The 27,809-nt window shown below is 46.6% G+C and overlaps 1 protein-coding gene across 10 annotated transcripts in view; it reads left to right on the top strand.

The window, feature by feature from the left end:
- Positions 1-27,809, top strand: part of LCOR (ligand dependent nuclear receptor corepressor) — a 277,489-nt gene that overhangs the window by 158,421 nt on the left and 91,259 nt on the right. For all 10 annotated transcript variants that reach the window (XM_033943075.1, XM_033943074.1, XM_033943076.1 and 7 more), the window contains one exon: positions 12,500-12,781. In XM_033943075.1, coding sequence (XP_033798966.1) covers positions 12,500-12,781 — 282 coding nt within the window. The remainder of the gene's footprint in view (positions 1-12,499; positions 12,782-27,809) is intronic.

The following is a 27,809-nucleotide window of genomic DNA, read 5'->3' as shown; positions in this document are numbered from 1 at the left end:
ACCATGCCGCTGAAGCCTTGGTACCGGCGAAAAAGCCTATGCCTCCCATACTGGTGCTAATCCTTAAGCAAAAAATTGATGCCTTGCTTAGGGAAGAGCTCGGTGAGCATTTCCATATGCTAGTTCTGACACAGTTCGACTCTTCTGGTGCAGATCCAGTCTAAGCTTATCATGATGCCGACCACCGACACCGTTGATGTACCATTGACACGGTGTCAAGATCAGTCCCGCCGTTCCAGACTCTGTCACGGGTGATGAAGCAGAAGTCATGTCGACACCAGTCTTCATCTACTTGGTCATCAAGGGCTACTATGCCTGTCAAGTCTGGTAAGGTGTCTTCCAAATGCAAGCATACTGACACCCCCACACCGGACCGGCACCGACCTCACCATCGGTCCCCATCGATGTTGCAAAACTTAGATTTGTTAGGAGATTCTGATCCTCATCACCATCCATGACTGAGGTTGATTCTTCTGCGTCAGTTTCACCACAAAGATCTCCCACTAGAGCATCTTCCCCATTGGGGAAATTTTTTTTTCAAAATTTATTCGTCAGATGGGAAAAGATCTCTCAATTAATTTGGAAGCCGATTCTAAATATAGTAAAGAATATTTAGAGACTCTAGACCAGGGGTCTCAAAGTCCCTCCTTGAGGGCCGCAATCCAATCGGGTTTTCAGGATTTCCCCAATGAATATGCATGAGATCTATGTGCATGCACTACTTTCAATGCATATTCATTGGGGAAATCCTGAAAACCCGACCGGATTGCGGCTCTCAAGGAGGGACTTTGAGATCCCTGCTCTAGACTATGACCAGCCTCCCAAAGAGATGTTAAAATTACCATTACATGGCATTTTACAAGAGACTTTCTATAAGAATTTTGAGACTACTCTTTCTATACCGATGGTGCTTAAGAAGTTTATGTCTCTTTATAAGGTGGTGGCTCTTCTGGAGTTTGACTAACACCAATTGCCACATGAATCCCTTGTTGTAGATTCCACTCTCAAGAAGTCATCTGCAACTAGTGTCTATGCTTCTGTCCCTCCTGGCAGAGAGGGACGTACCATGGATAAATTTGGCAGACATCTGTACCAAAACTCAATGCTTGCTAACAGAGCAGGCAATAACAATTTTTATTTTTCCTGTTACCTGAAAGATCTGGTTAAGCAGTTTTCAGCATACAAGAAATACATTCCTGCCCGCAAGACCAGAGGTTTCCAACATCTTGTCTCCACCGTCTTGCAGTTGCGGAAGTACATTGTACGTTCAGCTTACGATACATTTGAGCTCACCTCTACAGCGGCAGCCATGTCAGTGGCTATGAGATGTCTGGCCTGGTTCTGAGTGTCTGACCTCGACGTTAACCATGCTAATGCTCCATGTCTTGGTGATGAACTCTTCGGAGACTCTGCTTACACAGCTATTCAGAAACTTTCGGCACATGAGACCAGGTGGGGCACTTTGGTCAAACCCAAAAAGAAGTCACCTGCCTCTCGACAATTTAAACCTACTCCTTCATATCAACACAAGTTTTCTGCCAAGGCTTCTGCTCCTGCATAACCTCCACCATAAAGGCAAAAGCAACAACCATGTCAGACTAAACCCCCAACTGGCTTTTCAGCCAAAACCTGCCCATCCTTTTGGACATGTTCCTACAGAGCATAGCCACAGTTCCACTACTACAATCTCTCCCTCAATCTATAGGAGGTCGGCTTCAGTTTGTCATCAATCGTTGGAAGCTCATCACCTCCGATCTCTGGATGTTAAATATCATTCGCCAGGACTATATTCTTCACTTCAACACCCTTCTTCCAGATCATCTGCCAAGAAAGTCTGCTTCCAACCTTGCGCAGTCCTCTCTCCTTCTTCAGAAGGTTCAATCCCTGCTTCTCCTCAATGCTATCGAAGAAGTTCCTCTCCAACAAACTCAGGAATTTTATTCCCGTTACTTCTTAGTTCCAAAGAAGACGGGAGGACTTCATCCAATTTTAAATCTCAGAGCCCTCAACAAATTTCTAGTCAAGGAAACATTCTGCATGCACTCTCTAGCCATTCTTTATACCCTCTTGGCTCAAAACGACTTTCTATGCTGTCTGGATCTCAAGGAAGCCTATACTCGTATACCAATTCATCAGGCTTTCCGCAAGTAGCTTCATTTCCAAGTGGATCAATGTCATTACCAGTACAAGGCACTCCCATTCATCCTGGCATCTTCTCCACGGGTCTTCACGAAGTGCTCGATTGTGGTAGCAGCAGTCTTACGATCCCACCATCTTCAGGTCGTTCCTTATCTAGATGATTGGTTGATCAAGGCCCGTTCATCTCAGGAGTTTGCTCTAGCGACATCTCACACCATCTCAATTCTTCAAACTTCGGGGTTCGAAATCAATTTCCCCAAATCAAACCTTCATCCAATTCAATGTCTGCAGTTCATTGGGGCCATTCTCAACACCACTGTTATGAGGGCGTTTCTTCCTCCAGTCCATCGCAACGCTCTCCTTCACCTGTGTCAGCTGTTTCTTTGCATCAAAACAATCTCAGCGAGACACATGATGGTTCTCCTCGGCCACATGGCCTTCACAGTTCATGTGACACCAATAACAAGACTGCATTTTCGCACTCCTCAGTGGGCCCTCGCTTCTCAGTGGTCTCAAGTGATAGATCGGCTGTCACAGCATATCTCTGTAACCTCATTTCTTCAGCAGTCGCTACACTGGTGGATAACCTCTAATCTGTTTAATAATAATAATAATAATAATAACTTTATTCTTGTATACCGCAATACCACAAGCAGTTCAGAGCGGTTTACAGGGTAAGAGACTGTACATTTACAGCGAAGTTACATCGAAGTTACAGCATATTGGAAACAGTTCAGAGCGATTTATACAATGCAGGTGTAGAGAATTAATTAACAATTATATGGTATAGACCGGTGGCAAATGCAAAGTGAACCAATCACTGTTGCTTGGGGGGTGCCAACCGGGGTGAAGGAGAGGGAAGGGTAGGGAGGAAGTTGAAGTGGGGTGTTATTTTGGGTAGGGAGGGTGGGGGTTAGAGGAATTTGTCAAAGAGGTATGTTTTGAGAGATTTCCTGAAGGATTGATAAGTTGGGGCAAGAGAGATGAGAGTGGACAGGCAGGCATTCCATTTGCCAGCTTGGAAAGAGAGGGTTTTGTCGAAGAACCTTTTGTGGATGCATCCTTTTGGGGAGGGGTAGGCAAACAGGTGTACATTGCGTGTACGGTTAGAGCCTGGGAAGGTGAAGTGGTGTGACAGGTATATCGGGGCTGAGCTAGTTAGGGTTAGAGGTCTCCTTTTCCATTTGCCTCCTCATCACAAGGTGGTGATAACGTACATATCCCCTTATGCGTGGGGGTGGGGGTGTACCTAGACAGACTTCAAACCCAGGGTCATTGGTTCACTAAGGAGTGCAACTTTCACATCAGTTTACTCGAGCTCAGAGCGATGTATTATGCACTCAAAGCTTTTCAACATCTCTTGAGTCCTCAAGTTCTCCTCCTTCGCACAGACAATCAAGTAGCAATGTACTGCATAAACAAGCAAGGAGGCACGGGATCTCTTCCATTATGTCAAGAGGCCCAGAAAGTCTGGCTTTGGGCAACTGCCTGCAACATTTTCTTGAAGGCAGTCTACATTCAGGGATAGCAGAATTCCTTGGCAGACAACCTCAGCAGAATTCTTCAGCCTCACGAATGGACACTCACCTCTGCATCTCTCCATCCCATTTTTGCCCACTCCTTTTTTTCCTACCCTGACTTTCCTGAACAGATTATAGCCTGGTATAACTACATTCCAGCCATGGTTCTTCGTGAACGACGTCTCCATGATTGCCACTATATCCAACTCATTTAATTCCATCTAGATCTAGAATTTTGTTTCCCATACTTCATAGAAACATAGAAGATGACGGCAGAAAAGGGCTACAGCCCATCAAGTCTGCCCACTCTGCTTATCCACCCCCTGTCTATGCCCTAATGACCCAATTTTCTTATCTTGACCCTTGTAGGGATCCCACATGGGTATCCCATTTATTCTTAAAGTCTGGCACACTGTCTGCCTCGATCACCTGCACTGGAAGCTTGTTCCAATGATCAACCACTCTCTCTGTGAATAAATACTTTCTGGTGTCGCCATGAAATTTTACGCCCCTGAGTTTGAGCGGGTGCCCTCTTGTGGCCGAGGGTCCCTTGAGAAAGAAAATATCATCTTCCACTTCGACACGTCCCATGAGGTACTTAAATGTTTCGATCATGTCTCCCCTCTCCCTACGTTCCTCGAGAGTGTAGAGCTGCAATTTGTTCAGTCTCTCTTCATACGAGAGACCCTTGAGCCCCGAGATCATCCTGGTGGCCGTCCGCTGAACCGATTCAATTCTGCGCACATCTTTACTATAATGTGGCCTCCAGAATTGCACACAGTACTCCAGATGAGGTCTCACCATGACCCTGTACAACGGCATTATGACTTCAGGCTTTCGGCTGACGAAACTTCTATTGATACTACCCAATATCTGCCTTGCCTTAGATGAAGCCTTCTCCACTTGATTGGCAGTTTTCATGTCTACACTGATGATTACTGCTAAATCTCGTTCTGCTGAAGTCCTAGTTAAAGTTTCTCCGTTCAAGAAGTACGTCCTGCATGGATTTCCACTTCCGAGGTGCATGACCTTACATTTCTTAGCATTGAAGCCTAGCTGCCAGGTTGAGGACCAACTTTCCAATGTAAGCAGGTCCTGCGCCATACAATTCTGTAAACTGCATTCACTTACTATATTACATAGTTTGGCGTCATCGGCGAATAGTGTTATTTTACCTTGAAGCCCTTGAGTCAGATCCCATATGAATGTGTTGAAAAGTAGTGAACCCAGGACTGAGCCCTGCGGCACTCCACTGGTCACCTCCTATGTTTTAGAGAGAGTACCATTAACCACCACCCTCTGAAGTCTGCCACTCAGCCAATCATTGACCCATGCAGTTAGTGTCTCTCCTAACCCCATTGATTCCATCTTGCTTAGCAGCCTGCGGTGTGGGACACTGTCAAAAGCTTTACTGAAGTCCAGGTACACGACGTCCAAAGACTCTCCCAAGTCCAACTTTCTTGTTACCCAGTCAAAGCATTAGTATATACTGGTTTCCAGCCATTGCCCCCTTTTCCCTTCTGTGTAGAGGTATTCAGTGACTTATTTACTTGAGGGCTTATACTCACTCGGTGGCTTTGATCACTCTGCCTCATCACTTCTAGTTTAAAATCATCTTCAGTAGATTAGCCAGCCTACCGCAGAAGACACTTCTTTCCTTCTTTGATAGATGTATACCATCCCTGCTCAGCATCCCTTGAAAAATCATCCCATGGTCCAGGACCCAAAATGCTCTCGACAACACCATCCACATAGCCACACATTTATCTCCGGGATGTATGCTTCTCTGACCTGGTCTTATCTTCAAAAGGGAGGATGGGTGAGAATACCACCTGTGCACCTGACTGCTTCACCTTCTCTCCCAGATCCACAAAGTCACTTTTGATATGTTTATATAATTAGTTCCAACGTGGATGAGCAGCATCGGATAATAGTAATCAGGCTTAATGAGTCTTGGCAATCTCTCCGTAACATCTTGGATTTTGGCTCCAGGCAGATAGCATACCTCCTGGGACATCATGTGTGGTCTGCAGATGGACATTTCTGTACCTCTGAAAAGAGAATCGCCAACCACCATTGCCTTATGCCTCCTAGTGGTCATGAATCCTGCAATTTTGGGGGATTTCAAGCTTTGGTCCTTTCTTGCCCTAGGTTGCTCTCATCTCCACTTCCAGGGCAGTATACCGGTTCTTCAGTTCAAAGGGCAGGTGGAGTCACAATATCAGTCTTGCAGGGTTCTGTAACCTGTGTCTGTCTTCCCTCAGCACAGCCTCTTCCCCACTGCTGGAAATCTTTGATGCCTCATGAACCATTTCATCGATGTACCTCTTACTCTCATGGATGCTTCTCAGTTTTGCCACCTCCTCTTTCAGTTCCTTTACTTCCTGAATGAGGGATTGAAGCTGAAGACAGCTTGCGCATGAAACCACTCCCTCTGCCTATGTAACATTTTCTGTCTGCACAGTTAGAAGCTATAACCTGTAATTCAGTTTTCCCTAGCAACAGCAGCAGATGAATCCAGAGACCAATGGGATAGCACACATCTACCAGCAGGCGGAGATAGAGAAACTGATTAACAGGTGGTCCCATTGGCTGGCACTCCTCCTATATCTCCAGTATCTCTATCTCCCAGCAGGAAATGGTTGCTATTCAACTAGCTCCTGAATTCTGGCTGTGACTGGAACTTTATTTTCTCCTGTTGAGGTTTCTCTTCAGTGAGACTGCCATTCTGTTTCTCCTGTTGAGGTTTCTCTTCAGTGAGCTGGCAATGCTATTTCACCTGTTGAGATTTTCTCTTCAGTGAGACAGGGGTGTCCGGCTCAACGGTGCTGGCTTTAGGGGTTACACCTGCCCCCCCCCCCCCCAGGTCCCTGCCTCACCCTCCCTCCATTGCTAGAGGGTCTGACTGGGCCTCAATTTTTTTCTTCTTTCCCTTCTCTGTAAAAAAAAAAAAAAAGACCACAGTTGCTCAATTCTGCTCTGTTACTGCTGCTCAACTAGCTTTAACTGGCTTCAACCGGCCCTAACAACAAGCTTGTGAGTATGTCTCTTTTTTTTTACTGTTGGTTGAACTTCAGGTTCTGTTTGGGAGACTTAGTAATGTGGGTTCAGTCAACGTATGTTTAAGGAATGGATATTTTATTGAGGCTAAGTTTTATGACTAGAAATCCGTGAAGGGAGCCGGGACTTCCCGCCCTTTGCATGCACGCGCTTGGTTTCCTTGTTGGTTACAGCGCGGCAGTAGCGGTGCGATTTCATGCTCGCACTTGTTCTTATTGTTGGGTTTCAGTGCAGCAGTAGTAGTCCTGTTAATTCTGAGGCTCTCTTTCATCGGTGTTTGTCACGGCCATGTGCAGCTGATTGTGCAGGTGCCGGTTTATAGCAGCGCGAATGAGATGGGACATGTTTTTTCCGGCGCTGTGGGCTGTTCTTCTGGTTTTTCCCCGAGTCTGATTTTCTTTCTATGCAAGCCGCGGCAGGGTAAATTTTGCGGGGCTTGAATCTGACTATGTTTCTAGGAGCGTTGATGCAGTGGCCACGTGTCAGCGAGAATCAGGCGTGCGCTTGGGTCTCCGGCAATGGCGGGAGAGCTGCAGCGTTCCGGTAGTTTGTTTCTAGCTGACTTTGGTCAGGGTATGCTGGGGCTTCTCTCCTTTCCGGTTCAGACAAGTTGAATGTGTTTCACCAGCTTTGGAACAAGCTTGGGCAGATTTATATGTCTATGTCTGTGTTCCTGCTGTACTCCCTTGAATGAAGCTGCTTGTTTAATTGGACTCTGGGGTTAGCACTCAAGGGGTTTACCAGAGAGACTCTGACCTGTGCTAGGTCACCCAGTCTCGGTTTGTCTCCAGACTGGGGCGACATATGGCAACTCACGGCACGGTGAGATCAACAGTAAGATAGTGCCCTGTATTTCACACAGGTATCTCATTGTCTCTCTTGGGGTCCCTGCAGATTGAGCCTTTGTCTGTTGGTAACTGTCCTTATTTGGGCCTCTGTGCTGAGCTGCATGTGTCTAGTAGTGGCACAGGATATATATGCCTAAAGGTAATACAGACAGTTTCCAAGTTCGGGCTGTCTCTATGGGCATAGACACCGCACATCTTCCTGCGGCCAGGACTCTCTTTCTCTATTTCTGAGGGGGCCTGGACTTCAGATTTCCATGCTTATCATGCTGGTTTCTCCTGTCGCCATTTTCTCCTGGCACATGCTAGACAGGCCCCCCCAACCGGACAGGAAGGGCTGTACAGCTCATTTTAACCAGGAGCCAGTTACCTATTCTATCAAACCCGCGGAGGATCACGCGCTATATGGCTGTTAGCCTCATCCCTGAAGCTCTCATTAGCGATGTGAGCTTTGTCTGATACCTGTAAGGGTGCTGTTGTTTTCCACGGGGCGGTAGATGCAGCATCTTGATTGAGTCTAGTACGTATTCACTTTAAAGGACATACGTATTTCGCTCATGTTGCATGGAGGTAGTACTATTTTCATGGTTCCAGTATATTCCTCTTTACATTGTGAAACTTGATTTTTCCTAGGAGAATCTTCTTGTAGATCCTACAGTTCTCATCCTGCCATTCCCTGACCTTGTGCACTTCATTCTGAGGTGATCTTGACTTCTTCCAATGACTCTTCAGGCTTTCTCATGAGGGAGAAGACGCTATAATGTCAGGTCAGGGGGCTGTGGAGATTTTTCAGGATGCTTGCAACTTTGCATCCTCCTCAGGTTTCCAGTTCGTTCTTGGAGTCTCTATGTTTTGTGTTTCCCTTTTCAGTGTTACTGGTCCTCAGGGCAGTTCTTGTAATTCTTCGGGAACTAAGGGACGTTGTTCCACTTACTGCATGGTGCCCAAGATGGGGGCATTGGGCTGGCTGGATCCCATTTCTCAGGGTTACACATTTCTGCAGAAAAACTGGGAGAATATTTACATTTTCCCTATGGACTCTGAATCGGCACTAGGTTTGCTTGCCTCTCTTTGAGCAGCGCTTTCGGTTTTGGCACATGCCATTTCACCTACCTAAGGCTTCAAGAACATTTTAGAAAATGTGGGCAGTGGTACCGTTTTGGCGCTACCAGGTGATTCACCTAATTTCTTCTTGACTGACGTCTTCCAGTCGGGCCATTTGACTGACACGAAAAGGGTGGTTTCTTTTCCTCAGTTCTTTGGACGTGAATCTTCGAATTTGCACAGCGCTCTTTTCTCCTGTACTATTTAAAGGTATATCGGGGAGATGTGTTTATTCATATAGGAGAGAAATGTGTTTCTTCCCAGAGACTAGGGCGATTGGTCACAGTCTCAGGTTTGCATTCTTCTTTGGTCACCATGACCCAGAGTATGGAATTCTGTACATGTTCTAGGATCCATGTTGCTGACTCCACTGGGAACTACAGGCTTGTTTTCCCATTATAACGCTACAGCAGTCGCTTTTGTTCCGGTGGTTCCCGGTATCTCAGGGCTCCAATTATTTGGTAGGCTCCTCATGCATCGCTCTGTATGATTTGGTGGCTCAGCGAGATTTCTGTTTTCAAAGGCATGCCTCGGTCTTTGCTGGACTAGCTCATGGCCACCAAACATCCCGGGTTGTCGGGTTGGGGGGCTTGGTACCTTCCATCCTCAGCTCCAGGAGTCTGGTCTTAAGAGGTGACTCAGTACTTGTTCATTCTTCTACTCTTGAGCATGGTCAGGCTACCTTCTTGAAGCTTCAGACCATTCTTTCGGAATGCCGCTGAGGGTCCTTTCAGTCAGTATTATGATGGGGGTATTTCTCTACAGCTTGGGCAGTAGGTGATGTACTCAGTTGCCAGGTACAGTTGTTGTTCTACTTCAATGGGTGGACCCTCATCTTCCTCTTCTGTTGGCAGATCATTTTAAGGGTCAGGAAAAGAGTTTGGATAGGCTTTCTCTCCGCGAAATCTGAGCATGGCCCATTTATTGTATGTTACAGTGTACAGCACTATGTACTCTCTAGAAAGTGTAAACGTTAGTAATAGTGAAATCTTCTACATCCTGGATATTGGGAATTTTGGCTCAGGCGTTCCAGCTCTTTTTATGGACGTGAGGTCTCCTGGAACTAGACCTCATGGCCTCGTCTCACAATTCAATGCTTCCTAGCTTCTTCGGTGGGCACAGGGAGTGGGAGTTAGAGGGGGGTAACAGTGTGGCTTCTTTCTCACCTCTGGTTTCTCTTTTTCAGTGTTTTCCCCTGGCTGATGATGGCTTGGATTTGCCATCTCAAGCTCGCTTTCCGGGCACAGTATTTGTAGAATCTCTGGCTTGGCTGCGCCATCCTTGCTATGCGGATCTGATGAGTCTTTCGACAGCCGGACTAAGAAGTTTCCTGGTATCTCCAGATTTGCTCACCTAGGGTCCGATCAACATGGATATTCGTACTACTTTGGTATTACGACCTAGCTTTTGAGAAGTCATGACTGACGTGTAAGGGTTATGCGAAGCAGGTTGTTTCTTCTCTTATCCAGGTGCTACAGACGTCTTCACCTGTGGTTTCTGCTTCCTTTTAGAGGTTTTTCCTTTCTTGGATACTTCTCAACATTTGCACCCTTCCAGAGTTCCTTTTTGGCACAGGTGTATTGCCGAGGGCTTAGCGTTCAATTCCCTTCAGCTTCAAGTGCCATTCTTAGCTTGTTACAAGGGCTAGGTATATTGCTCTTCGATTACTTCTCAGCTTCATGTAGTTCAGTTCCTAAACGGAGTACGGTATATTTGTACACCTCTTAGAAAACCCTGTCCGGAGTACAATCTTCAGGTACTTCTTCGCAGTTTACCGAAGGCTTCATTTCCTCCTTGTGCCGTTGAACACGGGGTTTCTTGTGGCCATGGTTTCGGCTCTGCAGTTTTCCGAGTTGCAGGCCTTGTTCAGCGGGAATTCCTGTTTCTGATTTCCAAAATCTGGGGTATCAGTTCGGACGGTACCACAATTCTTTCTAAGGAGGTGTCATCCTTTCTTTTATGACACGCTCACTTTTCCTTCCTTCTTCCTGGGAGGAGAAATGGGGGGACGTGCTTCTATTCACTGCATTTTTTGAAAGTGCGTACGTAGCGTTCTCAGCGAGCAAGGTTTCTAATGACTTTTAGTTGTTTAGATCACCTTTTTGTATTCTTCACGGGACGCCTCAAACATATGGCGGCGTCCAAAGCCTCCATCGCTTGATGGGTCCAGGAGGACATTCTTTACGCTTGCTTGATTGCAGGGAAGCAGTTGGCGAAAGAACTTCATGACCATTCCATCAGAGTGATGGCTACTTCTTGGACTCGGTCTAGAGGTTTTTTCCTTGGAGGAGTTTTGTCTCGCGGCTACTTGGTCTTCCGAGAGTGATTTCTCTCAGCATTACTGGTTGGATGTGGGGGCGCATGCGGTAGATGTGTTTAGTGCGTCGGTTGTTGCGGAGACGGCGTTTGCTTCCCACCCAGATTGAGGATTGCTTTGCTACATCCCATTGGTCTGGATTCATCTGCTGCTGTTGCTAGGGAAGGAAAAATTATGTTCTTACCTGTTAATTTTCTTTCCCTTAGACGCAGCAAATGAATCCAGAGCCCCACCCTTTCTGGATATTGTCTGTCGGTTTTTTCTTTTGCAAATTTTGAAGTTTGTTATTATTGAGGGTTGTATTCTGTATTATTGCCTTTTGAGATTTGTTATGGGAAAGAAGTTTTTTTTTTCCATGTTATGCCTATTGATGGTTACGGATGCTTGGGGAAGGAGCTATACTGGAGATACAGGAGGAGTGCCAGCCAATGGGACCACTTGTTAATCAGTTTCTCTATCTCCGCCTGCTGGTAGATGTGTGCTATCCCATTGGTCTCTGGATTCATCTGTGTGTGTAAGGAAAAGAAAATTAACAGGTATGAAACATAATTTTTCCTTCTTTTCCACCATCTGCTGGTGGGAAGGGGTAACCCCTGCTGGCTCTGAACAGTCACTGAAAAGAAAAGAAAATTGTCAGGTAAGACACAATTTCTCACTTCTTTATTTGTTTGTGTGTGTTTGGATTTATTAATTACCTTTATGAAGAGATTTACCCAGGGCAGTATACAGCAATATGTTCTCTTAGAAGCTTAAGACAAGTTATATTCAAGTACTTGGACTGCTATTTAGCACAGATGTTGGATAGAGTTCTTGCCCTTTCTGGGTTTGTTTGTGTTTCTTTTTGGGAGGGGGGTGTTCATAGGCTTGCATCTCACAGACTGACTCAAAGGAGCAATGTGATACAACCCAGGCAATTGCTTGCCTTCCTCAACCCTTGCAATTGCCCTGCTGCTGTTCTGTTTGTTTTGTGAGAGAGCAGTGTCACTTAACTCTGCATCCTCTCAGAGAATAGTAGGATACTAGTTCACATAATTCTGCGTACATTTTCCGAGGACTGGTTTGTACTAGAAAGCTTATGTATTAGATTGAGGGGAAGCTATAAATATTATCCCATGTGTGTGGACTAGTATCCAGTTATCCTTAACACGTGCAAATATCAATAATTTTGCTTTACTCTGCTTTTTTTTTTACATTACATTACATTACATTAGGGATTTCTATTCCGCCATTACCTTGTGGTTCAAGGCGGATTACAAAAGATTAATAAAAACGGTGTTACAATGGGAGAACTATTGATTAGCTAGAGAGGTAAGTAGTAGATCTTTTAAACATTTCACGGGTTGTTAAGGGTAAGGTGGTTTGCAAAAGAATTAAGAAGGGGGTCTTGTTTGCATTATAATGTAGCATTTTGTTTTTGTTCAGGTTTTTTCCCTTGAGGTTTAAAAATTTGTGTGTTAGAAAAACATATTAAAAATATGTTCTGACTGTTGAAACTTAAATATTTTATCTTGCAGACAGCCCCAGGGTGTCCAACCCTAATATTCCCTTAGTGGCTCGTGAGATAATGCAGCGAATGATCCGTCAGTTTGCTGCTGAATATACCTCAAAAACTAGCTCTACTCAGGACTCCAGCCAGCCCAACAGCACAAAGAACCAAAGCCTGCCGAAAGCATCCCCAACACAAACCTCTCCTTCAGCTGCAACATCTCAGAACCCTGTGCTTAGTAAGCTGCTGATGGCTGACCAAGACACTCCTCTAGATCTTACTGTGAGAAAATCAGAACCCAGTGAGCAAGGTATGGCTGGGTGTGTTTCCAGCTTTGATATGATCTCTGCCCTGTTTCTACTTTGCCCAGTATCCATTATGGGAAAGTTGGCTAAGCCAATTCTTCCCTGAGTTGATCTTTTTAAGATTCATTATTATTAATTGTCTTTGTTGTTGTTGCTTTCCTGTTTATACACAGAATATTCAGTTATTACCACATTATCTAAAAATAATTTTTAATAAAACAGCTTTCTTGTACAATCCCACTTTATTCCGAGACCAGTGGGTTATTTTCCTCCTCTCGCTGTAATCTGTAGGAAGCCTCAAAACCTTTGAAGCTTTTACCCCCTCCCCTTCGCACCCTACCACTGAGCATGCGCCTGTGTACTCTAGTTTCAGTTCCTACAGGCCAGGCTATAGGAGCTTATCTTTTCTGCTCATGTTTCTTTTCGTGATTTTACAGTAATTTTCAGTCATATTTGCCCTCGTGCTGTGGAGGTTCTCTGCGGGAACATCCTTGACTGCAGGAGATCGCAGACTGTTGGAGAGCATCTGCTTCTGGAGGTTCCCTGCTCACCAGTAAGCCCCCTGGACAGCCTGCACATCAGATCAGGGCTCTGGGACCTTTCGCTCGGGAGCTAGCTCACCCTGGGTTTGTCTGCTAGTTGGGTGTAGCGCAGGCTTGAATGAGGCTTGGTATTGGAGCTAGACTGTGTTCGTCTGCCAGACATTTGCGCGGCATGTTCACGAGTTGCAGAGGTCTCCGGCTGTGGTGGTCAGGCCAGTGAGGCAGTCAGAAGACTTGAAATCCTGAGGCAAAGGTTCTCCTTGTAAGCTGTGTTCAGCTCTTCATGCAGTTTCTGTCATCACAGTGAGTGTAAATGTTGCGGTTTCCTGTGAGCACATGGTTATGTGAGAGCAAGCTAACAGCTTGAATGAGAGATTTTGGGAGGTCTTTAAAAAGGAGGTTTTAGGTGGTTTCCCTGCATGTCCTATGCCCCTCCTAAAATCTCTGTTTGAGGGTTCTTTGTGGTTTTCCTGGGCTATTTTTGGTCAAAACAGGGCCTCGGTAGTCATTTTGCATTTTTCCAAATTTTATTTTAATGCTATTTTTCATACTTGCCAGTTTCATTTTTTAAAGAAAACCACATAGATAACCTCCCCAGCGCAGGATGGGATGGATTCATTCCTCATTTGTGGTGGATGGCTGTCCGTTGCGCAGCCGTGTTCCACGTGCGCTGTGGCTTGCAAAGGAGGCAAGATTTGCTCAAATGCGGTGCTTTTTACCTCTGGGGAGGATCTTCAAGTGCCTTATGCACCGACTCCCGTGAAATTGGTCTCAGGGGGCCCTGGGGAATGCGCTGGGGGCATTTTGGCAACCCGCAAGCGTGGCTCCGGCGATAAACCTCATATGTTTTCAAAGCATTCCAAATCTGTCATGCAGAAGTCAGCCTCCACTACGGAGGAGGGTGTTGCACCAGAATTTGTGAATCTGTTTTATAAGGCGTACTTAGTTTAAAAGTCTATGCCTATTTCCCTTCCACTGGCCTTGATGCTGGTCACAGAGATCCCTGCTCCAAGAGACCAGGGTCTATCTTCTTTCCTTCCTGTGGAGGTACCAGGGAGTTTGCCGGCTGTACCCGAAGTTGCACAAGACACTCCATTCTTCTGCTTTCGTCAGGCGGCACTGTGGTGGCCATGGATGTGGCGGATCTCCAGGATCCAGACCCATGTAGAACCCATGATTTGGGGGAGGACCCCACAGTACGCAGATTCTTTAAGCCCATGCACCTTGTGGATTTAATATCTGAATGTCTGTAGGAATTGAAGCTGCAGATGGAATAGCCAATCGTTCATGAGTTCCTTCATGAGTGTCCAGAGGCCACAATCTCTCTCTCTTCCGGATAATCCTGACGTTCAGATTCTTACTGATATGAGTTAATTCAGTGGATCCCTTGGAATGTGCTTAAGCCATGGCGCGGCTTTATCCCATGGCAGATGGCTTTAACAAATGCTTTATTTCCCCAAAGGTGGGTTCTTCAGTGGTGCGGGCCACCAAGCACACAAAGTTGAGCATTTCATTCGGAAGGTCTTACTCTTACACACATTTCAGAAAATCATTCTTATTCACAAAATTTTTAGATAACTAAAATGATTGATTATTCTGTAGTTCACTGGAAAGATCCAGTTTTTTGTCTTTTGTGAACTGCATCAATCCGTGAGGTTTTGAGGTCTATAAATGTAATGTAACATCTCTCCCCAGCGATGGGGAGGTGGTCCTGAAGGATGTCCAGGACCGATGTGTGGATTTCACCCTTAAGTGTCTTTTTGCTTCGGCCACAGCTTGTGTTAAAGCAGCAATGGCCTCCTCCTTAGTGGCCCAGGCATGTCATTCCAAGCTGCGTCATGATCCTGACACTGGTGCTTCGTGATTTGGATTTTCTCATCTCCGGAGTGGATTGCATAGGTGATGTTTTATACGACATCTTGAAAGTTTTCACCAAGCTGGGCACCTATTCTGTTTCAGCTCGCAGAATCCCCTGAATCCGGCGATGGTCTGGGAATTCCTCTTCTAAGGCTACGTTGAGCCGGTTGCCCATTAAGGGTCAGCTCCTGTTCGGCTATGGTCTGGATGCCCTTGTGGCTGGTGTTCAGGATCATAAACCCAAGTCATTGTGTTCTGGGCATTCTAATTTTCATCCCTTCCTGCGATTTCATCCGTACTCCAGCCTTCCACAGGTCAGCAGTTCTCTTCGTTTGCCAAACTACTCTTCAGTGGGCCCTGATGTCAGAAGTCCACAGCAATCGGCTGGTGGTTTCTGCTCAGACACAGATCTGATGTCAGGCCGATGTCTCCTCCTCCTGCGTATCTGAGGGTGGTTGACAGACTTTCTGGTGGAATGGGAGGGCATCACCTCTGACCATTGGGTTCAAGAGGTTCTCAAAAATGACTGCAAATTGGAGTTTCTCTGTCCTCTGAGTATTTTCTGGATTCCGCTGCGGGCCACCTTGAGAAGGTGGTTTGGGTGCAGGCCACAGTATGCAGACTTTTTGATCTTGTGGCAGTCGCCCCATGCCAGATTGAGTCTTAGTCTCTGGGATATACTCGATATACTTCATCGTTCCAAAGACTGAATCCGACGATTGGAGCCCAATTCTGGACCTCAAGGTGATCAATGCAGCCCTGAAGGTTCCTCAATTCCGTATGGAGACGGTGCTCGCAGTGATTGCATCGGTGGCGCCGCAGGAGTTTCTAGCCTCCCTGAATAGAAGGCGTATCTCCTCATTCACATTTTCCTGGACCAATGGAAGTATCTGCAGTTCCCTGTTCTGGGGCAACATTTTCAATTTTTGGCACTGCCCTTTGGATTGACGATGGAACCCCCGGATCTTCACCAAACTGACAAATTGTAGTGGCAGCCTATCCTCATGCCCTGGGTGTCTTGGTTCGCCCATTCCTGGACGACTGGTTGTCCAGAGCCCCCTCGCTGTTCAAGGAGCGTCAGGTTGTCTGGCAGGTGGTGCAATTGCTGCAATGTCTGGGCTGGGGGATCAATTCCAGGCAGAGTTATCTTGAGCCCGCCCAGGACTTGGGAGTACCTGGGAGTTCAGTTTCACATGGGTCAGAACGTTGTTTCTACCCGTGTCTCTTCAGGAAAAGCTACAAGTTGTCAGAGGCCTTCTGGCCACTCCATTCCTGACAGCATAGCAGTTTCTCCTGGTTCTGGGGACCATGATGACAATGATCAATGTGGTCTCATGGGTCAGAGCCCATCTGTGTCAGCTGCAGGAGGTTCTGCTTTCACGCTGGAATCCACAGCGGGACTTGTTACATGTGCCCCTGCCCTGGTCGGCGGTAGCATGCAATGATCTAGCATTGCGATTGCATTCTCTTTCGCTGTCCAAGGGCCTTCTGCTCCTGATCTCGGATTGGGTGTTCCTGTCGTCGGATGCAAGTCTAAAAATCTGGGGAGCAGTGTGCATGACTGTTCCAGTTCAGGGCCACTGTGCGTTATCAGAGAGCACGTGGTTGATCAATTGCCTGGAGCTGCGGGCGATTCAGCTGGCCCTTCTCTACTTCGAGAGTTGCCACTGTCTTTGAGTCATCCGTGTATTCTTGAACAATGCTATGGCTGTAGCTTAAGCCAATCATCGGGAGCTTGAAGAGTCCTTCTCTGAGCGGGGAGGCTCAGCTGCTCTTTGATGCGCGGAGAGGTGTCTTGTTGCGCTGTCTGCTGCACACGTGGCAGGAGTGGATAACGTTCAAGCAGACTTTCTCTGTTGTCAGACTCTTGATTCCTGAGAGTGGTCACTCTCGGAACGTTTGGCATAGTGGATCAGTGGGGGGTCCCCACGTTCGACCACATAATGACTGCGGCCAACGAAAAAGGCCGATAGGATGTAAGTGGTATATAAATAATTAAATAAAATAAATAAACCGAAGTGGTTTACATTCAGGTACTTTATCATAGTTCCCTATAGGGTGGGCTCAAACTCTATCTAGTGTACCTGGGGTAATGAGGGGATTAAGTGACTTGCCCAGAGTCAAGGAGCAGCAAGAGATTTGAACCCACAACCTCAGGGTACTAAGGGTGCAGCTCTAACTCCTGCACCACACACTCCCACTCTTTGGTAGTCGTCGCGAGGCAGGTAGCCCTGGCCCCGGGACGGTTTTCTTTGTCTTCCCTCTGTGGCCCATTATAAAGCATCTGTTGAGGCGGTTAACAGACCACAAGGGTCCGGTGATTCTGGTGGCACCAGACTGGCAGAGGCCAGTCCAACCTGTAACCTTAATGTGGCTCTTCGCTCTCTGACTTGTTCCCCATATGAGCATCTGGAGCAGGTGTCTGCTGGATCTCTCGATCAAGGCAGGTCTTCCTTGTGGCTATTCAGCCTGCAGAGTTTCAGGGCTTCAAGCAGTGATCTGTGTTTTACGAATTCTGCAGTGATGCTGTGTAATGTCCTTTTTCTTCCGAAAGTGGTTTCTGATTTCCATGTGAATCAGGAAGTCCAGCTTCCTGCTTTTGGCTTCCTCTGGTTTGAGAGAGCAGGACTGGGTGTTGTGGTCCTTAGCCGTGTGCAGGCTTCTGTAGCAGTATTTGGAGGCTACCAATGAGTTTTGCCTTTCTGACCACCTATTTGGGTTCTGCTTGCAAAGGTGGGCCAGCCTCTAAGGCAGTGGTCTCAAACACGCGGCCCGGGGGCCACATGCGGCCCACCAGGTCCTATTTTGAGGCCCTCGGTATATTTATCATAATCTTAAAAGTAAAATAAAACTGTTTTGATCATATGTCTCTTTACCTATAAATTACAATATTATTATTAAGACTTAGCCAAAAGGAAAGATTTTTAAACTATAAAGAGTTTTACCTCATGCAAAATTGTCATTTCTTTAATAAGAAGAAATTAACTATTCTTTCTGCGGCCCTCCAAGTACCTACAAATCCAAAATGTGGCCCTGCAAAGGGTTTGAGTTTGAGACCACTGCTCTAAGGCTACCATTTACAGGTGGCTTGGCATGACCATTTCTGCAACTTACATAGTGGTCGGGAAGGAGCACCCTTTAGGGGTGTGGGCTCTTTCAACCAGAGGAGTTTCTTCTCTTGGGCAGAATTGGCTGTGTGTCTGGATGAGATTTGCATACTTTCACCAAGTTTTGCATAATCAATGTGACGGCCAAGCAGGATCCTGCTGTTGGTTCCTCTGGTTTGACAGTGGGCTCTGCCGTACCCTGACTTTTTGGGATTGCTCTGTTATGTCCCACTGGCCCCGGAATAAAGTGGGATTGTACAAGAACAAAACATTAAGTTCTTACCTTTGCTAATCTTCTTTCTTGTAAATCCTCACTTTATTCTAGGAACCTGCCCTATACTTGTTGATTTGCCGATTGTCTTCCTTACAAGTACAGGTAAGCTAGGTTTCTGACCAGCTTTTATAAGAGTGCCATCAGATTGGGTTTAGCTCTTCATCTGGGAGGGTACCCTAGTTTAGGTGCAGGCAGTCGGTGCAGGCTGTCTCTCCCTTTAGCACTGTTTTGGTTTTCAGGTTTTTAATGTTTCATAAACTTATTCATTTGCGTTGTTGCATTTGTTTATATGAGCAGAGTTGATTTGCTTCTCGGGGAGTTTCCCCGTTCCTCTCTTTCTTGTTCTCTTCTACAGATGTTCCTGGCTGATTTAAAACTGACTGGAGTACACAGGAGCATGCTCAGTGGTAGGGTGTGAGGGGAAGGGGGTAAAAGCCTCAAAAGTTTTGAGGCTTCCTACAAATCCCTGGCGGGAGGAGGGAAATAGCCCACTTGTCACAGGATAAAGTGAGGATTTACAAGAAAGAAGATTAGCAAAGGTAAGAACCTAATCTTTCGTTTAGTGTGTTAATGCCACAGTAACACTATGCCTATCCTAATTCTTTTTTCAGAAGCACTATGGAAAAAAATGATAGAGAGCTAACATCAGTGCTATACACTACTACAGTCAAGTGATTAGTGGTATCTTTACTGCTTTGAGATCAGACACTTGATATCTTATTGTAAAATTTGCACCAAGTGTTTTTTTGTGCTTGCTTAAAATTTGTAAAGGTAGCTAGCTGATTTGATATACCACTTTCATGCACAACAGCAAAACGATGTGTAATATCATAAAAGTTGCATTTACCTAGTTGGTGATACATCCTTTATACACTACCTGGTTCTGCTAACCCCTGATGCAGCCCTTAGCTTGGGCGAAACATGGTCTGTAGCGGGTTTTTTTAATGTCTGCACTACAATAAATATCCTTGGTTGTCCACCATTTTGGATTTTGCAGACCGCCTGCCCTGTTTTCTAGAACAATATAAAATATTCAAGGAAAATTGAGATGAAAACGGGATTAGGGGAGTGTAGGTGGGAAGAAGAAAAATTTGTAAGAATTGTAAAGAGCAAGGAGATACGGTAGACTGAACAGGGGCAACATTATTACTGTAAATAGCCAAGATTTTAAGCCCAGTTTAAAAGAACACGAACATCCCAAATTTGGGTATAGCTAAGGACCAGCTCTTCCACTAGGCATTAACCTTGGGTGGTATAAATCTGGGGATGATGCTGGCGTGACAATCCTGGGCAGTCCTAATGCAAATGTTCAGCTACAACTTTCCTGTATGAGAACAACGAATATCTAATCTAATGACACACATCATACGTTTTTAATAGTTTTTGATGTTGCAAGAGTGCCATCTACTGGATGCAAATTGTAATCTCGGAGGCAGGCTTTCTCAGCTGAAACACGGGCCGTGTCTGGTGTGCTACACAAATTGGTCTTGATATTTTAATTATATTCTGTATGAAAGATTAAAACAACCAGACCAATCTGTATTTCAGACCCAAACTGTTAATTTTGTTGGAATAAATTTTAATTGTTTTATCTCTGGTTGATGTGCACGGTTCCTTCACCACTTTTTTTTCTTTTTATTGTTAGTTTTTCTTGGGGTTTATTTCCTTGTTTTTGGTTTGGACCTTGAGTAGAGGCCATATTCAAGGCCTAGTGAGTGTTGCCCTCTCTGGAAAGGAAGGTGGTAGGTTTTGAGCTCATGCATCAGCTGAAGGCTCCTTACTAACAGCTGTAGTGGTAAAAACATGATGGGAGATGCTGGATGCCTGAAAGAGAGGAGGTAGGGAAGGGAAAAACCAATGTTGGAGGCTTGGTGCCCAGGGGTTTTCACTTGTTGGGACCTTTGCCTGGGAGAAGATGCAGACTCATATTGCTGAAATGCTGCTATCAGGATCAGCCCTTGGGGACACCTAGCTAGCCAGCCCTGCTTTTATATTTTTGAAGCTCAGGGGCTGTCACCTATGTAGCTGCTCGCATCCATGATTTATTAAGGAGCATGAGCACAGGCTGTTTGGCTCCTTGGTTTGATTGGGATTAATAGTGGGCCAGCTGCATGGTTCTCCCCTCTCCCCCTTTCATGACATAGTTTTCCAGAGGTTGAGGTGTAGTCCGACCTCGGTCCAACTGGCAGGCTGAAGACCAGGTTCATTTTTTTCTCCATTGTGCAGCTGAATTCCTATGCTGAAGCACCACATGGCACAGTGAGTAAGGCTGTTTTCTTGTACAACAGAACTAGTAGTCTTGACCAGCGGGTTAAACCCTCATTAGCCGTGAGAGTTGTAGAGAGTTTATATTTTCTGTTTTGTTTTCATGCTCCACCTTTCAACACTCTGGGATGAGGTCCACACCCTCAATCTTATTCTCTATAAGTGAGGAGTAGGGAGTCTTTCTGTTCTGCTGATGTTTAATCTTTATTATTTCGGGTTTTATATTTTCTGGTTGGAGGCTTTGGGTGCTACAGAGGATCCTGGTCACCACAGGGCATCTCTAGCTGCGTGAAGATATAAACTCTCAAGGCTGAGGTCTGTAGCCCACAGGCACATGCCTTGCATGATTCTTGTGTGGCCAGTTTGTATCAGTAGTTTACAGAGCTCAGGGTCCATATCTTTGGGAGCACACTTGCTCCAGGTTCGTCCATAGTGGGTTTGAGCAGCTCGTCCCAGGTTCTGTCTGCGGTAGGCGTGAGCATCTCACCCCCAGGTTCTGTCTGCGGTGGGCGTGAGCATCTCGTCACCAGGTTCTGTCTGCGTTGGGCGTGAGCAGCTCGCCCCCAGTTCTGTCTGCGGTGGGCATGAGCAGGTCGCCCCCAGGTTCTGTCTGCGGTGGGCGTGAGCAGCTCGCCCCCAGGTTCTGTCTGCGGTGGGCGTGAGCAGCTCGCCCCCAGGTTCTGTCTGCAGTGGGCGTGAGCAGCTCGCCCCCAGGTTTTGTCTGTGGTGGGCGTGACCACAATCAGGTGGCAGCCCTGAATCTTGGAGATGGCCTGAGGGTGTGAAGGTTGTTCAAACCTTCTGACCTACAAAGTTTAATTGCGGAGACACTCCAGGAATTAAAGTTGGAGCTGCCTCAAGCCTCCACAGCTCTGTGTTCATTCAAGGAACAGAATACCCATTTTATTTTAGGACAAACAGGCAGCATATTCTCACATGTGGGTGACGTCATCCATGGAACCTGGTATGGACAGTGTTAAAAGTGCATTGCCACTTGAAGTTTTTAGAAACTTTGTGACTGTCTGTGCCGTGCATGTGTGAGTGCCTTCCTGCCTGACATCAGCTCGTGGTAATACCTCATTTCTTCATTTTCCACAGAGCGGAGTGCTATTTTTTTGGACTCCGTCCAAAATCGCTTTACCTTCTCATCAACGTTTCTTGTTTTTGCCCTTTGGCTTTATTTCTTTTTGTTTTATTGTTAGTGGTGTTCATCGATTTGTAATTTAAAAAATATATATATATTTCTTCTCTTTTTATTACCTCTGTCGGGCCTTTGGGCCCTATTCTTTTTTTTCATTTCAATGGTATTTCGTACTCGGTGTCACCATTGAGTCTTTTGATTTTACTGCTGAGATTTTTTTCATCCATGTCTAAACTTTAGAGTGGTTTCAAAAAGTGCTGTCGGTGCCAGCGCCCTATTTCAATCACTGACCTGCACAGTTGGTGCATACAGTGTTTGGGGCCTGAGTATCAAGTAGAAACTACAGACACGCTTGTTAAAGGCTTGCTGTATCCATTAGGAAAAACTTTGGCTCGACCATGAACTCCAGTGATAAATCTGAGCCATCGGTACCATCATCGACATCGGATGCTATTCCCTCATTGAGCAAGCTTGCTAAGCCATCCTCTTCCCAACAAGCGTCGCAGACCTCTACAGCTTTGAGTCCCTCAATGCAGATCAAGTAGATGCCATCAATCTCCTTCTGTGCAGGCAGTGTCACACCCTTCGACACCCTGCAGCACCGATGGTTCCCGCTGTTGAGCCAAGGGTACTGATAAAGTCTGCAATGAACAACTCAAGCAGTTCTACCAGATGGAGCTCAGTGACTTATTTAAATTGCATTCGGCATTGGTGCTTACATCTACTCCCTCGGTACCGTCCCAGCTTGAGCTTAGCACATTGAGGCCACATGGTACCGGTGTTCCAGAGGGAGTTCAGTGGCCTATTTAAGTTGCATTCGGCATTGGTGCTTACATCGACTCCCTTGGTACCGTCCCAGCTTGAACTTAGCACATTGAGGCCACATGGTACCGGCACCACGTCTGCATCAATGCAGCATCGACGCTGTGCATTAAAACATCAATATTCTGCATTGCCAAACATCAACATCACATGGTACCACTACCCGTTCTTCTAGATCCAAGAGACCATCGCTCTATACTGACTCTCCATTGCATCTACATCGCTTATTGTCTTATCGGTGCTGACGTCATTGAAGAAGCTCTTCTTGACACTGTCACATCAGACTACTCAACTTAGAAAATCTTTCTCCTACAGAGAATCTCCTGGGGTGCCAGATGTCGATTCTGACCTGTCTCAACACATTATCCCAGGACAAGCAGGCAGCATATTCTTGACTGATGGGTGACGGCACCGACGGAGCCCCGGTACGGACAATTTTAGAGTGATTGCACTCTAAGAACTTTAGAAAGTTCTAGCTCGGCCGCACCGCGCACGCACGAGTGCCTTCCCGCCCGACAGAGGCGCGCGGTCCCTTAGTTTCTTAGTTTCCGCGGAGCTAAGAAGACGCGTTTTCAACGGCTGTTGAAACTTTTTTCTCTTTGCCTTCCCGCTCGCGTAAACTTTTGATTATTTAATCTTATTTCTTTTTTCTATTTTGTAAAAAAAAAAAAAAAAAAAAAATCCTTCATTTTTTCTTTAATTTAATCTGTCCCCGGCGGGGCCTTCTGCCACCATCGAAGCCTCGGCCTTCGATTTGGCTGAAGCCGTTTTTCCTTTCATGCCCCCTCAACCGGGTTTTAAAAAGTGCCAGCGGTGTGCTCGGCCTATATCTCTCACGGACCCACACAACTGGTGTTTACAGTGTTTGGGTCCTGAGCATCAGGCCTCTACTTGCACCCGCTGTGCCACTCTAAAAAAACGGACATTAAAAAATCGCCAAATCCAGCAGCGATTATTGTTCGGTGCCGAGATGTCCGACCCCGTTCCATCGACTCCAGCTTCGGCACCGATTCAGTCGGCACCCTCTTCTTCGACGCCGCGTGATTCCGCACCGGCGTCTCACCAGTCAGGTAAGCCGGCTAAGAAGCCTTCCCCGCTGGAGCGTCCTCCGGTCTCGAGTGCAGTGAGTCCAATCCTGCCGACTGTGAGACGCCAGCGGAAGCGTTCCGCCCCTATAGAGGTGAGTCCCTCGACATCGGGCTCCTCATCTCCGGGGCGTCGAACGGCACCGCAGGTACCGCAGAAGAAAAAGGCGGTACCGGTGCCATCCCTTGATGACCGCATCACGGCCATCCTTCAGGTGCAGCTTAAGGACCAATTGAAACAGCTCCTTCCTGCTATCCTGGCTCCGAACCTTCCGGTGCCGGTCCGCACCGAGCTACCGGTACCGATTGTGGAACAGCCTGTGTTACCTGCTTCCACTATTTCGGTACCGCTTCAACTAACCTCATCGGTATCGATGCCAGTTCTTGCACCGGAGCCGAGAGCTCACCATCAATCGGTGCAGACTTCGGCACCGGTGCGACCGATAACATCTCCTGACTCGATATCGATGAGGTCGGGTAAGTCGTTACACAAAACCCGACACTTACAATCATCGACACCTGAGTCTCGGGACCATACTCCCCATGTCAGGGATCCTGATCTGTGGGGAGACTCAGAGGAACCCTTTCTTTCTGAAGGCGAATGTTCCTCAGAGGAGGAGGATTCAACTGTCCCTGACCCATCCTCCAAACAAGTCACTTCCTCTTTCTCCTGCTTTTTGAAAGAGATGTGTGACTCCTTATCCATTCCTTTGGAGGCTGAATCCAAAAAGTCCAAAGCTTTTTTGGATGCCCTTGATTTTGACCAGCCTCCAAAGGAATTTTTGAAACTCCCTCTTCATGACATCTTGAGGGAGACTTTCTATAAAAATTTAGAGACTCCTTTAACTGTCCCAGGGGCCCCACGTAAACTGGATTCTCTATATAAGGTAATTCCCATTCCTGGGTTCGACAAACCTCAACTTCCACACGAATCCTTAACTGTCGAATCCACCCTTAAAAAATCTTCAGGAGCCAGTGTATATGCATCGGTACCTCCTGGCAGAGAAGGTAGAGCCATGGATAAATTTGGTAAGAGGCTCTACCAAAATGCTATGTTAGCAAATAGAGCTAGCAATTATGCTTTTCATTTTTCTTTTTATTTGAAGCATCTCCTTACCACCATGGCTTCCTTCGAAAAGTACCTTCCTTCACGAAAACATCACTCCTTTCATACCTGCTTGTCGTCTCTTTTTCAATTACGTAAGTTCATGGTTAGATCCATATATGACACCTTTGAACTTACATCCAGAGCGACAGCAATGTCAGTAGCTATGCGTCGCCTGGCCTGGCTTCGGGTATCCGACCTTGATGTTAATCATCAGGATCGATTAGCCAACGCCCCTTGCCTAGGGGATGAGCTCTTTGGGGAATCCATGGACTCAACCACACAAAAGCTCTCTGCTCATGAGACACGCTGGGATACCCTGCTTAAAAATAAAAAGAAGCCTCCTCCGCCAAAACCATATAGGCGGCAGTCGGCCTATCAACGCCGCTTCACAGCTCGGCCATTACCTACCACTGCTCAGCAACCCAGGCGTCAGAGGCAGCAACAACGTCAGCCTCCCAGACAGCAGCCACAGCAGCAACCTGTGAAACCACCTCCTCAGCAGAAGTCACAGCCCTTTTGACTTCATTCTCCACAGTATAGCCAGTATTCCTATTCCTGCTCTCCTGCCTCAACCTATAGGAGGTCGACTTTCTCTGTTCCTCAGCCGATGGGAAGTTATCACTTCGGACCAATGGGTCCTCAACATCACCCACCACGGCTACTCTCTCAACTTTCAGACTCTTCCATCCCAAAACCTGCCAAAAGAGTCTGCTTTGAACAGTCCTCAATCTGCCCTCCTCATTCAGGAAGTTCAATCCCTCCTTCTTCTAAACGCTATAGAAGAAGTTCCTCAAGATCAAAAAGGGCAGGGATTCTACTCCCGTTATTTTCTAGTCCCCAAAAAAACAGGAGATCTCAGACCGATTTTGGATCTCCGCGATCTCAACAAACATCTGGTAAAAGAAAAATTCAAGATGCTTTCTTTAGCCATCCTTTATCCTCTTATCAATCAAAACGACTGGCTATGCTCCCTCGATCTCAAAGAGGCATACACTCACATACCGATCCATGTAACCTCAAGACAGTATCTCCGTTTCATGATCAATCATTGTCATTACCAATACAAGGTGCTGCCCTTCGGCCTTGCCTCCTCTCCAAGGGTCTTCACCAAGTGTCTCATTGTGGTAGCGGCATTTCTACGCTCTCACCACCTACAGGTCTTCCCTTACCTGGACGACTGGTTAATCAAGGCCACATCCGCTCAAGCAGTTCTACTGGCCACCAACCAAACCATCTTGTTTCTACGAATTCTGGGGTTCGAGATCAATCTACCCAAATCTCATCTCATCCCCACTCAGAGACTTCAATTCATTGGAGCGATCCTGGACACACTCCTCATGAGAGCTTTCCTACCATCCAATCGTCTTCAGACCCTTCAGTCTCTATGTCAGCAGGTGCTTTCACTACCTTCCATCTCAGCCAGGCAAATGATGGTACTCTTGGGGCACATGGCATCTACAGTTCATGTCACGCCCCTCGCACGTCTTCACCTGCGCACTCCTCAATGGACCCTTGCTACTCAGTGGTCCCAAGCGACGGATCCTTGCTCACGACACATATCTGTGACATCATCTCTTCGTCAGTCTCTTCAATGGTGGTTGGTATCCTCAAATCTATCCAGAGGTCTTCTGTTCCATCAGCCTCCTCATCAACTAGTCATCACCACCGACGCCTCTCTTTATGCATGGGGAGCTCACTTGAACGAGTTCCAGACTCAAGGTCTTTGGACAGCCCAGGAAAAGAAGCATCAAATCAATTTCCTGGAACTCAGAGCGATGTTTTATGCCCTCAAGGCCTTCCAACATCTTCTATTTCCTCAGGTCCTTCTGTTGTGCACAGACAATCAGGTTGCGATGTACTACATCAACAAACAGGGTGGGACAGGCTCTCGCCTTTTATGCCAAGAAGCTCAAAAGATCTGGAATTGGGCCATAGATCACCATCTCTTCCTGAAAGCTATCTACATTCAGGGAGCACAGAATTCTTTAGCGGACAAACTCAGCAGAATTCTCCAGCCTCACGAGTGGACACTCGATCCTGTAACTCTGCAGTCTATCTTCACTCAATGGGGCACTCCTCAGATAGACCTCTTTGCAGCTCCTCACAATCACCAGCTGCCCCTATTTTGCTCCAGACTTTACTCTCCTCACCGTCTGGCAGCGGATGCTTTTCTCCTAGACTGGTCGAATCTGTTCCTGTACGCCTTCCCTCCTCTGCCTCTAATGTTGAGAACCTTATTCAAGCTCAAGAGGGAACGAGCCACAATGATTCTGATTGCTCCGAGGTGGCCCAGGCAACATTGGTTCTCCCTTCTACTTCAACTCAGTTCCAGGGAACCTTTTCTTCTTCCTCTGTTTCCTTCTCTGCTTACGCAACAGCAGGAAACCCTTCTACATCCCAACCTCCAGTCTCTGCACCTGACAGCTTGGTATCTCTCGGGCTGACATCTCATGATACTCTTTTATCTCAGCCTGTTCGTTCCATTCTGAATGCCTCCAGGAAACCAACCACTCTGCAATGTTACCATCAGAAGTGGACGAGATTTTCCTCCTGGTGTCTTCTTCATCATCTTGATCCAACTTCTCTGGCAGTGGAGACATTGTTGGATTATTTGCTTTCTTTGTCTGACTCTGGCCTTAAGTCCTCTTCCATCAGAGTCCACCTCAGTGCCATTGCAGCTTTTCATGAGCCAGTCCATGGAAAACTTCTCTCAGCTCATCCCCTGGTATCCAGGTTCATGCGAGGGCTTTTCAATGTGAAACCACCTCTTAAAGCCCCTCCTGTTATCTGGGATCTCAATGTGGTTCTTTCCGCCTTAATGAAGCCTCCATT

The sequence above is a fragment of the Geotrypetes seraphini genome, chromosome 4 (genome assembly GCF_902459505.1).
Source record: "Geotrypetes seraphini chromosome 4, aGeoSer1.1, whole genome shotgun sequence".
Taxonomy (NCBI): domain Eukaryota; kingdom Metazoa; phylum Chordata; class Amphibia; order Gymnophiona; family Dermophiidae; genus Geotrypetes; species Geotrypetes seraphini.
The sequence above is the reverse complement of the archived record's forward strand: the minus strand, read 5'-3'. Positions and strand labels throughout refer to the sequence as shown.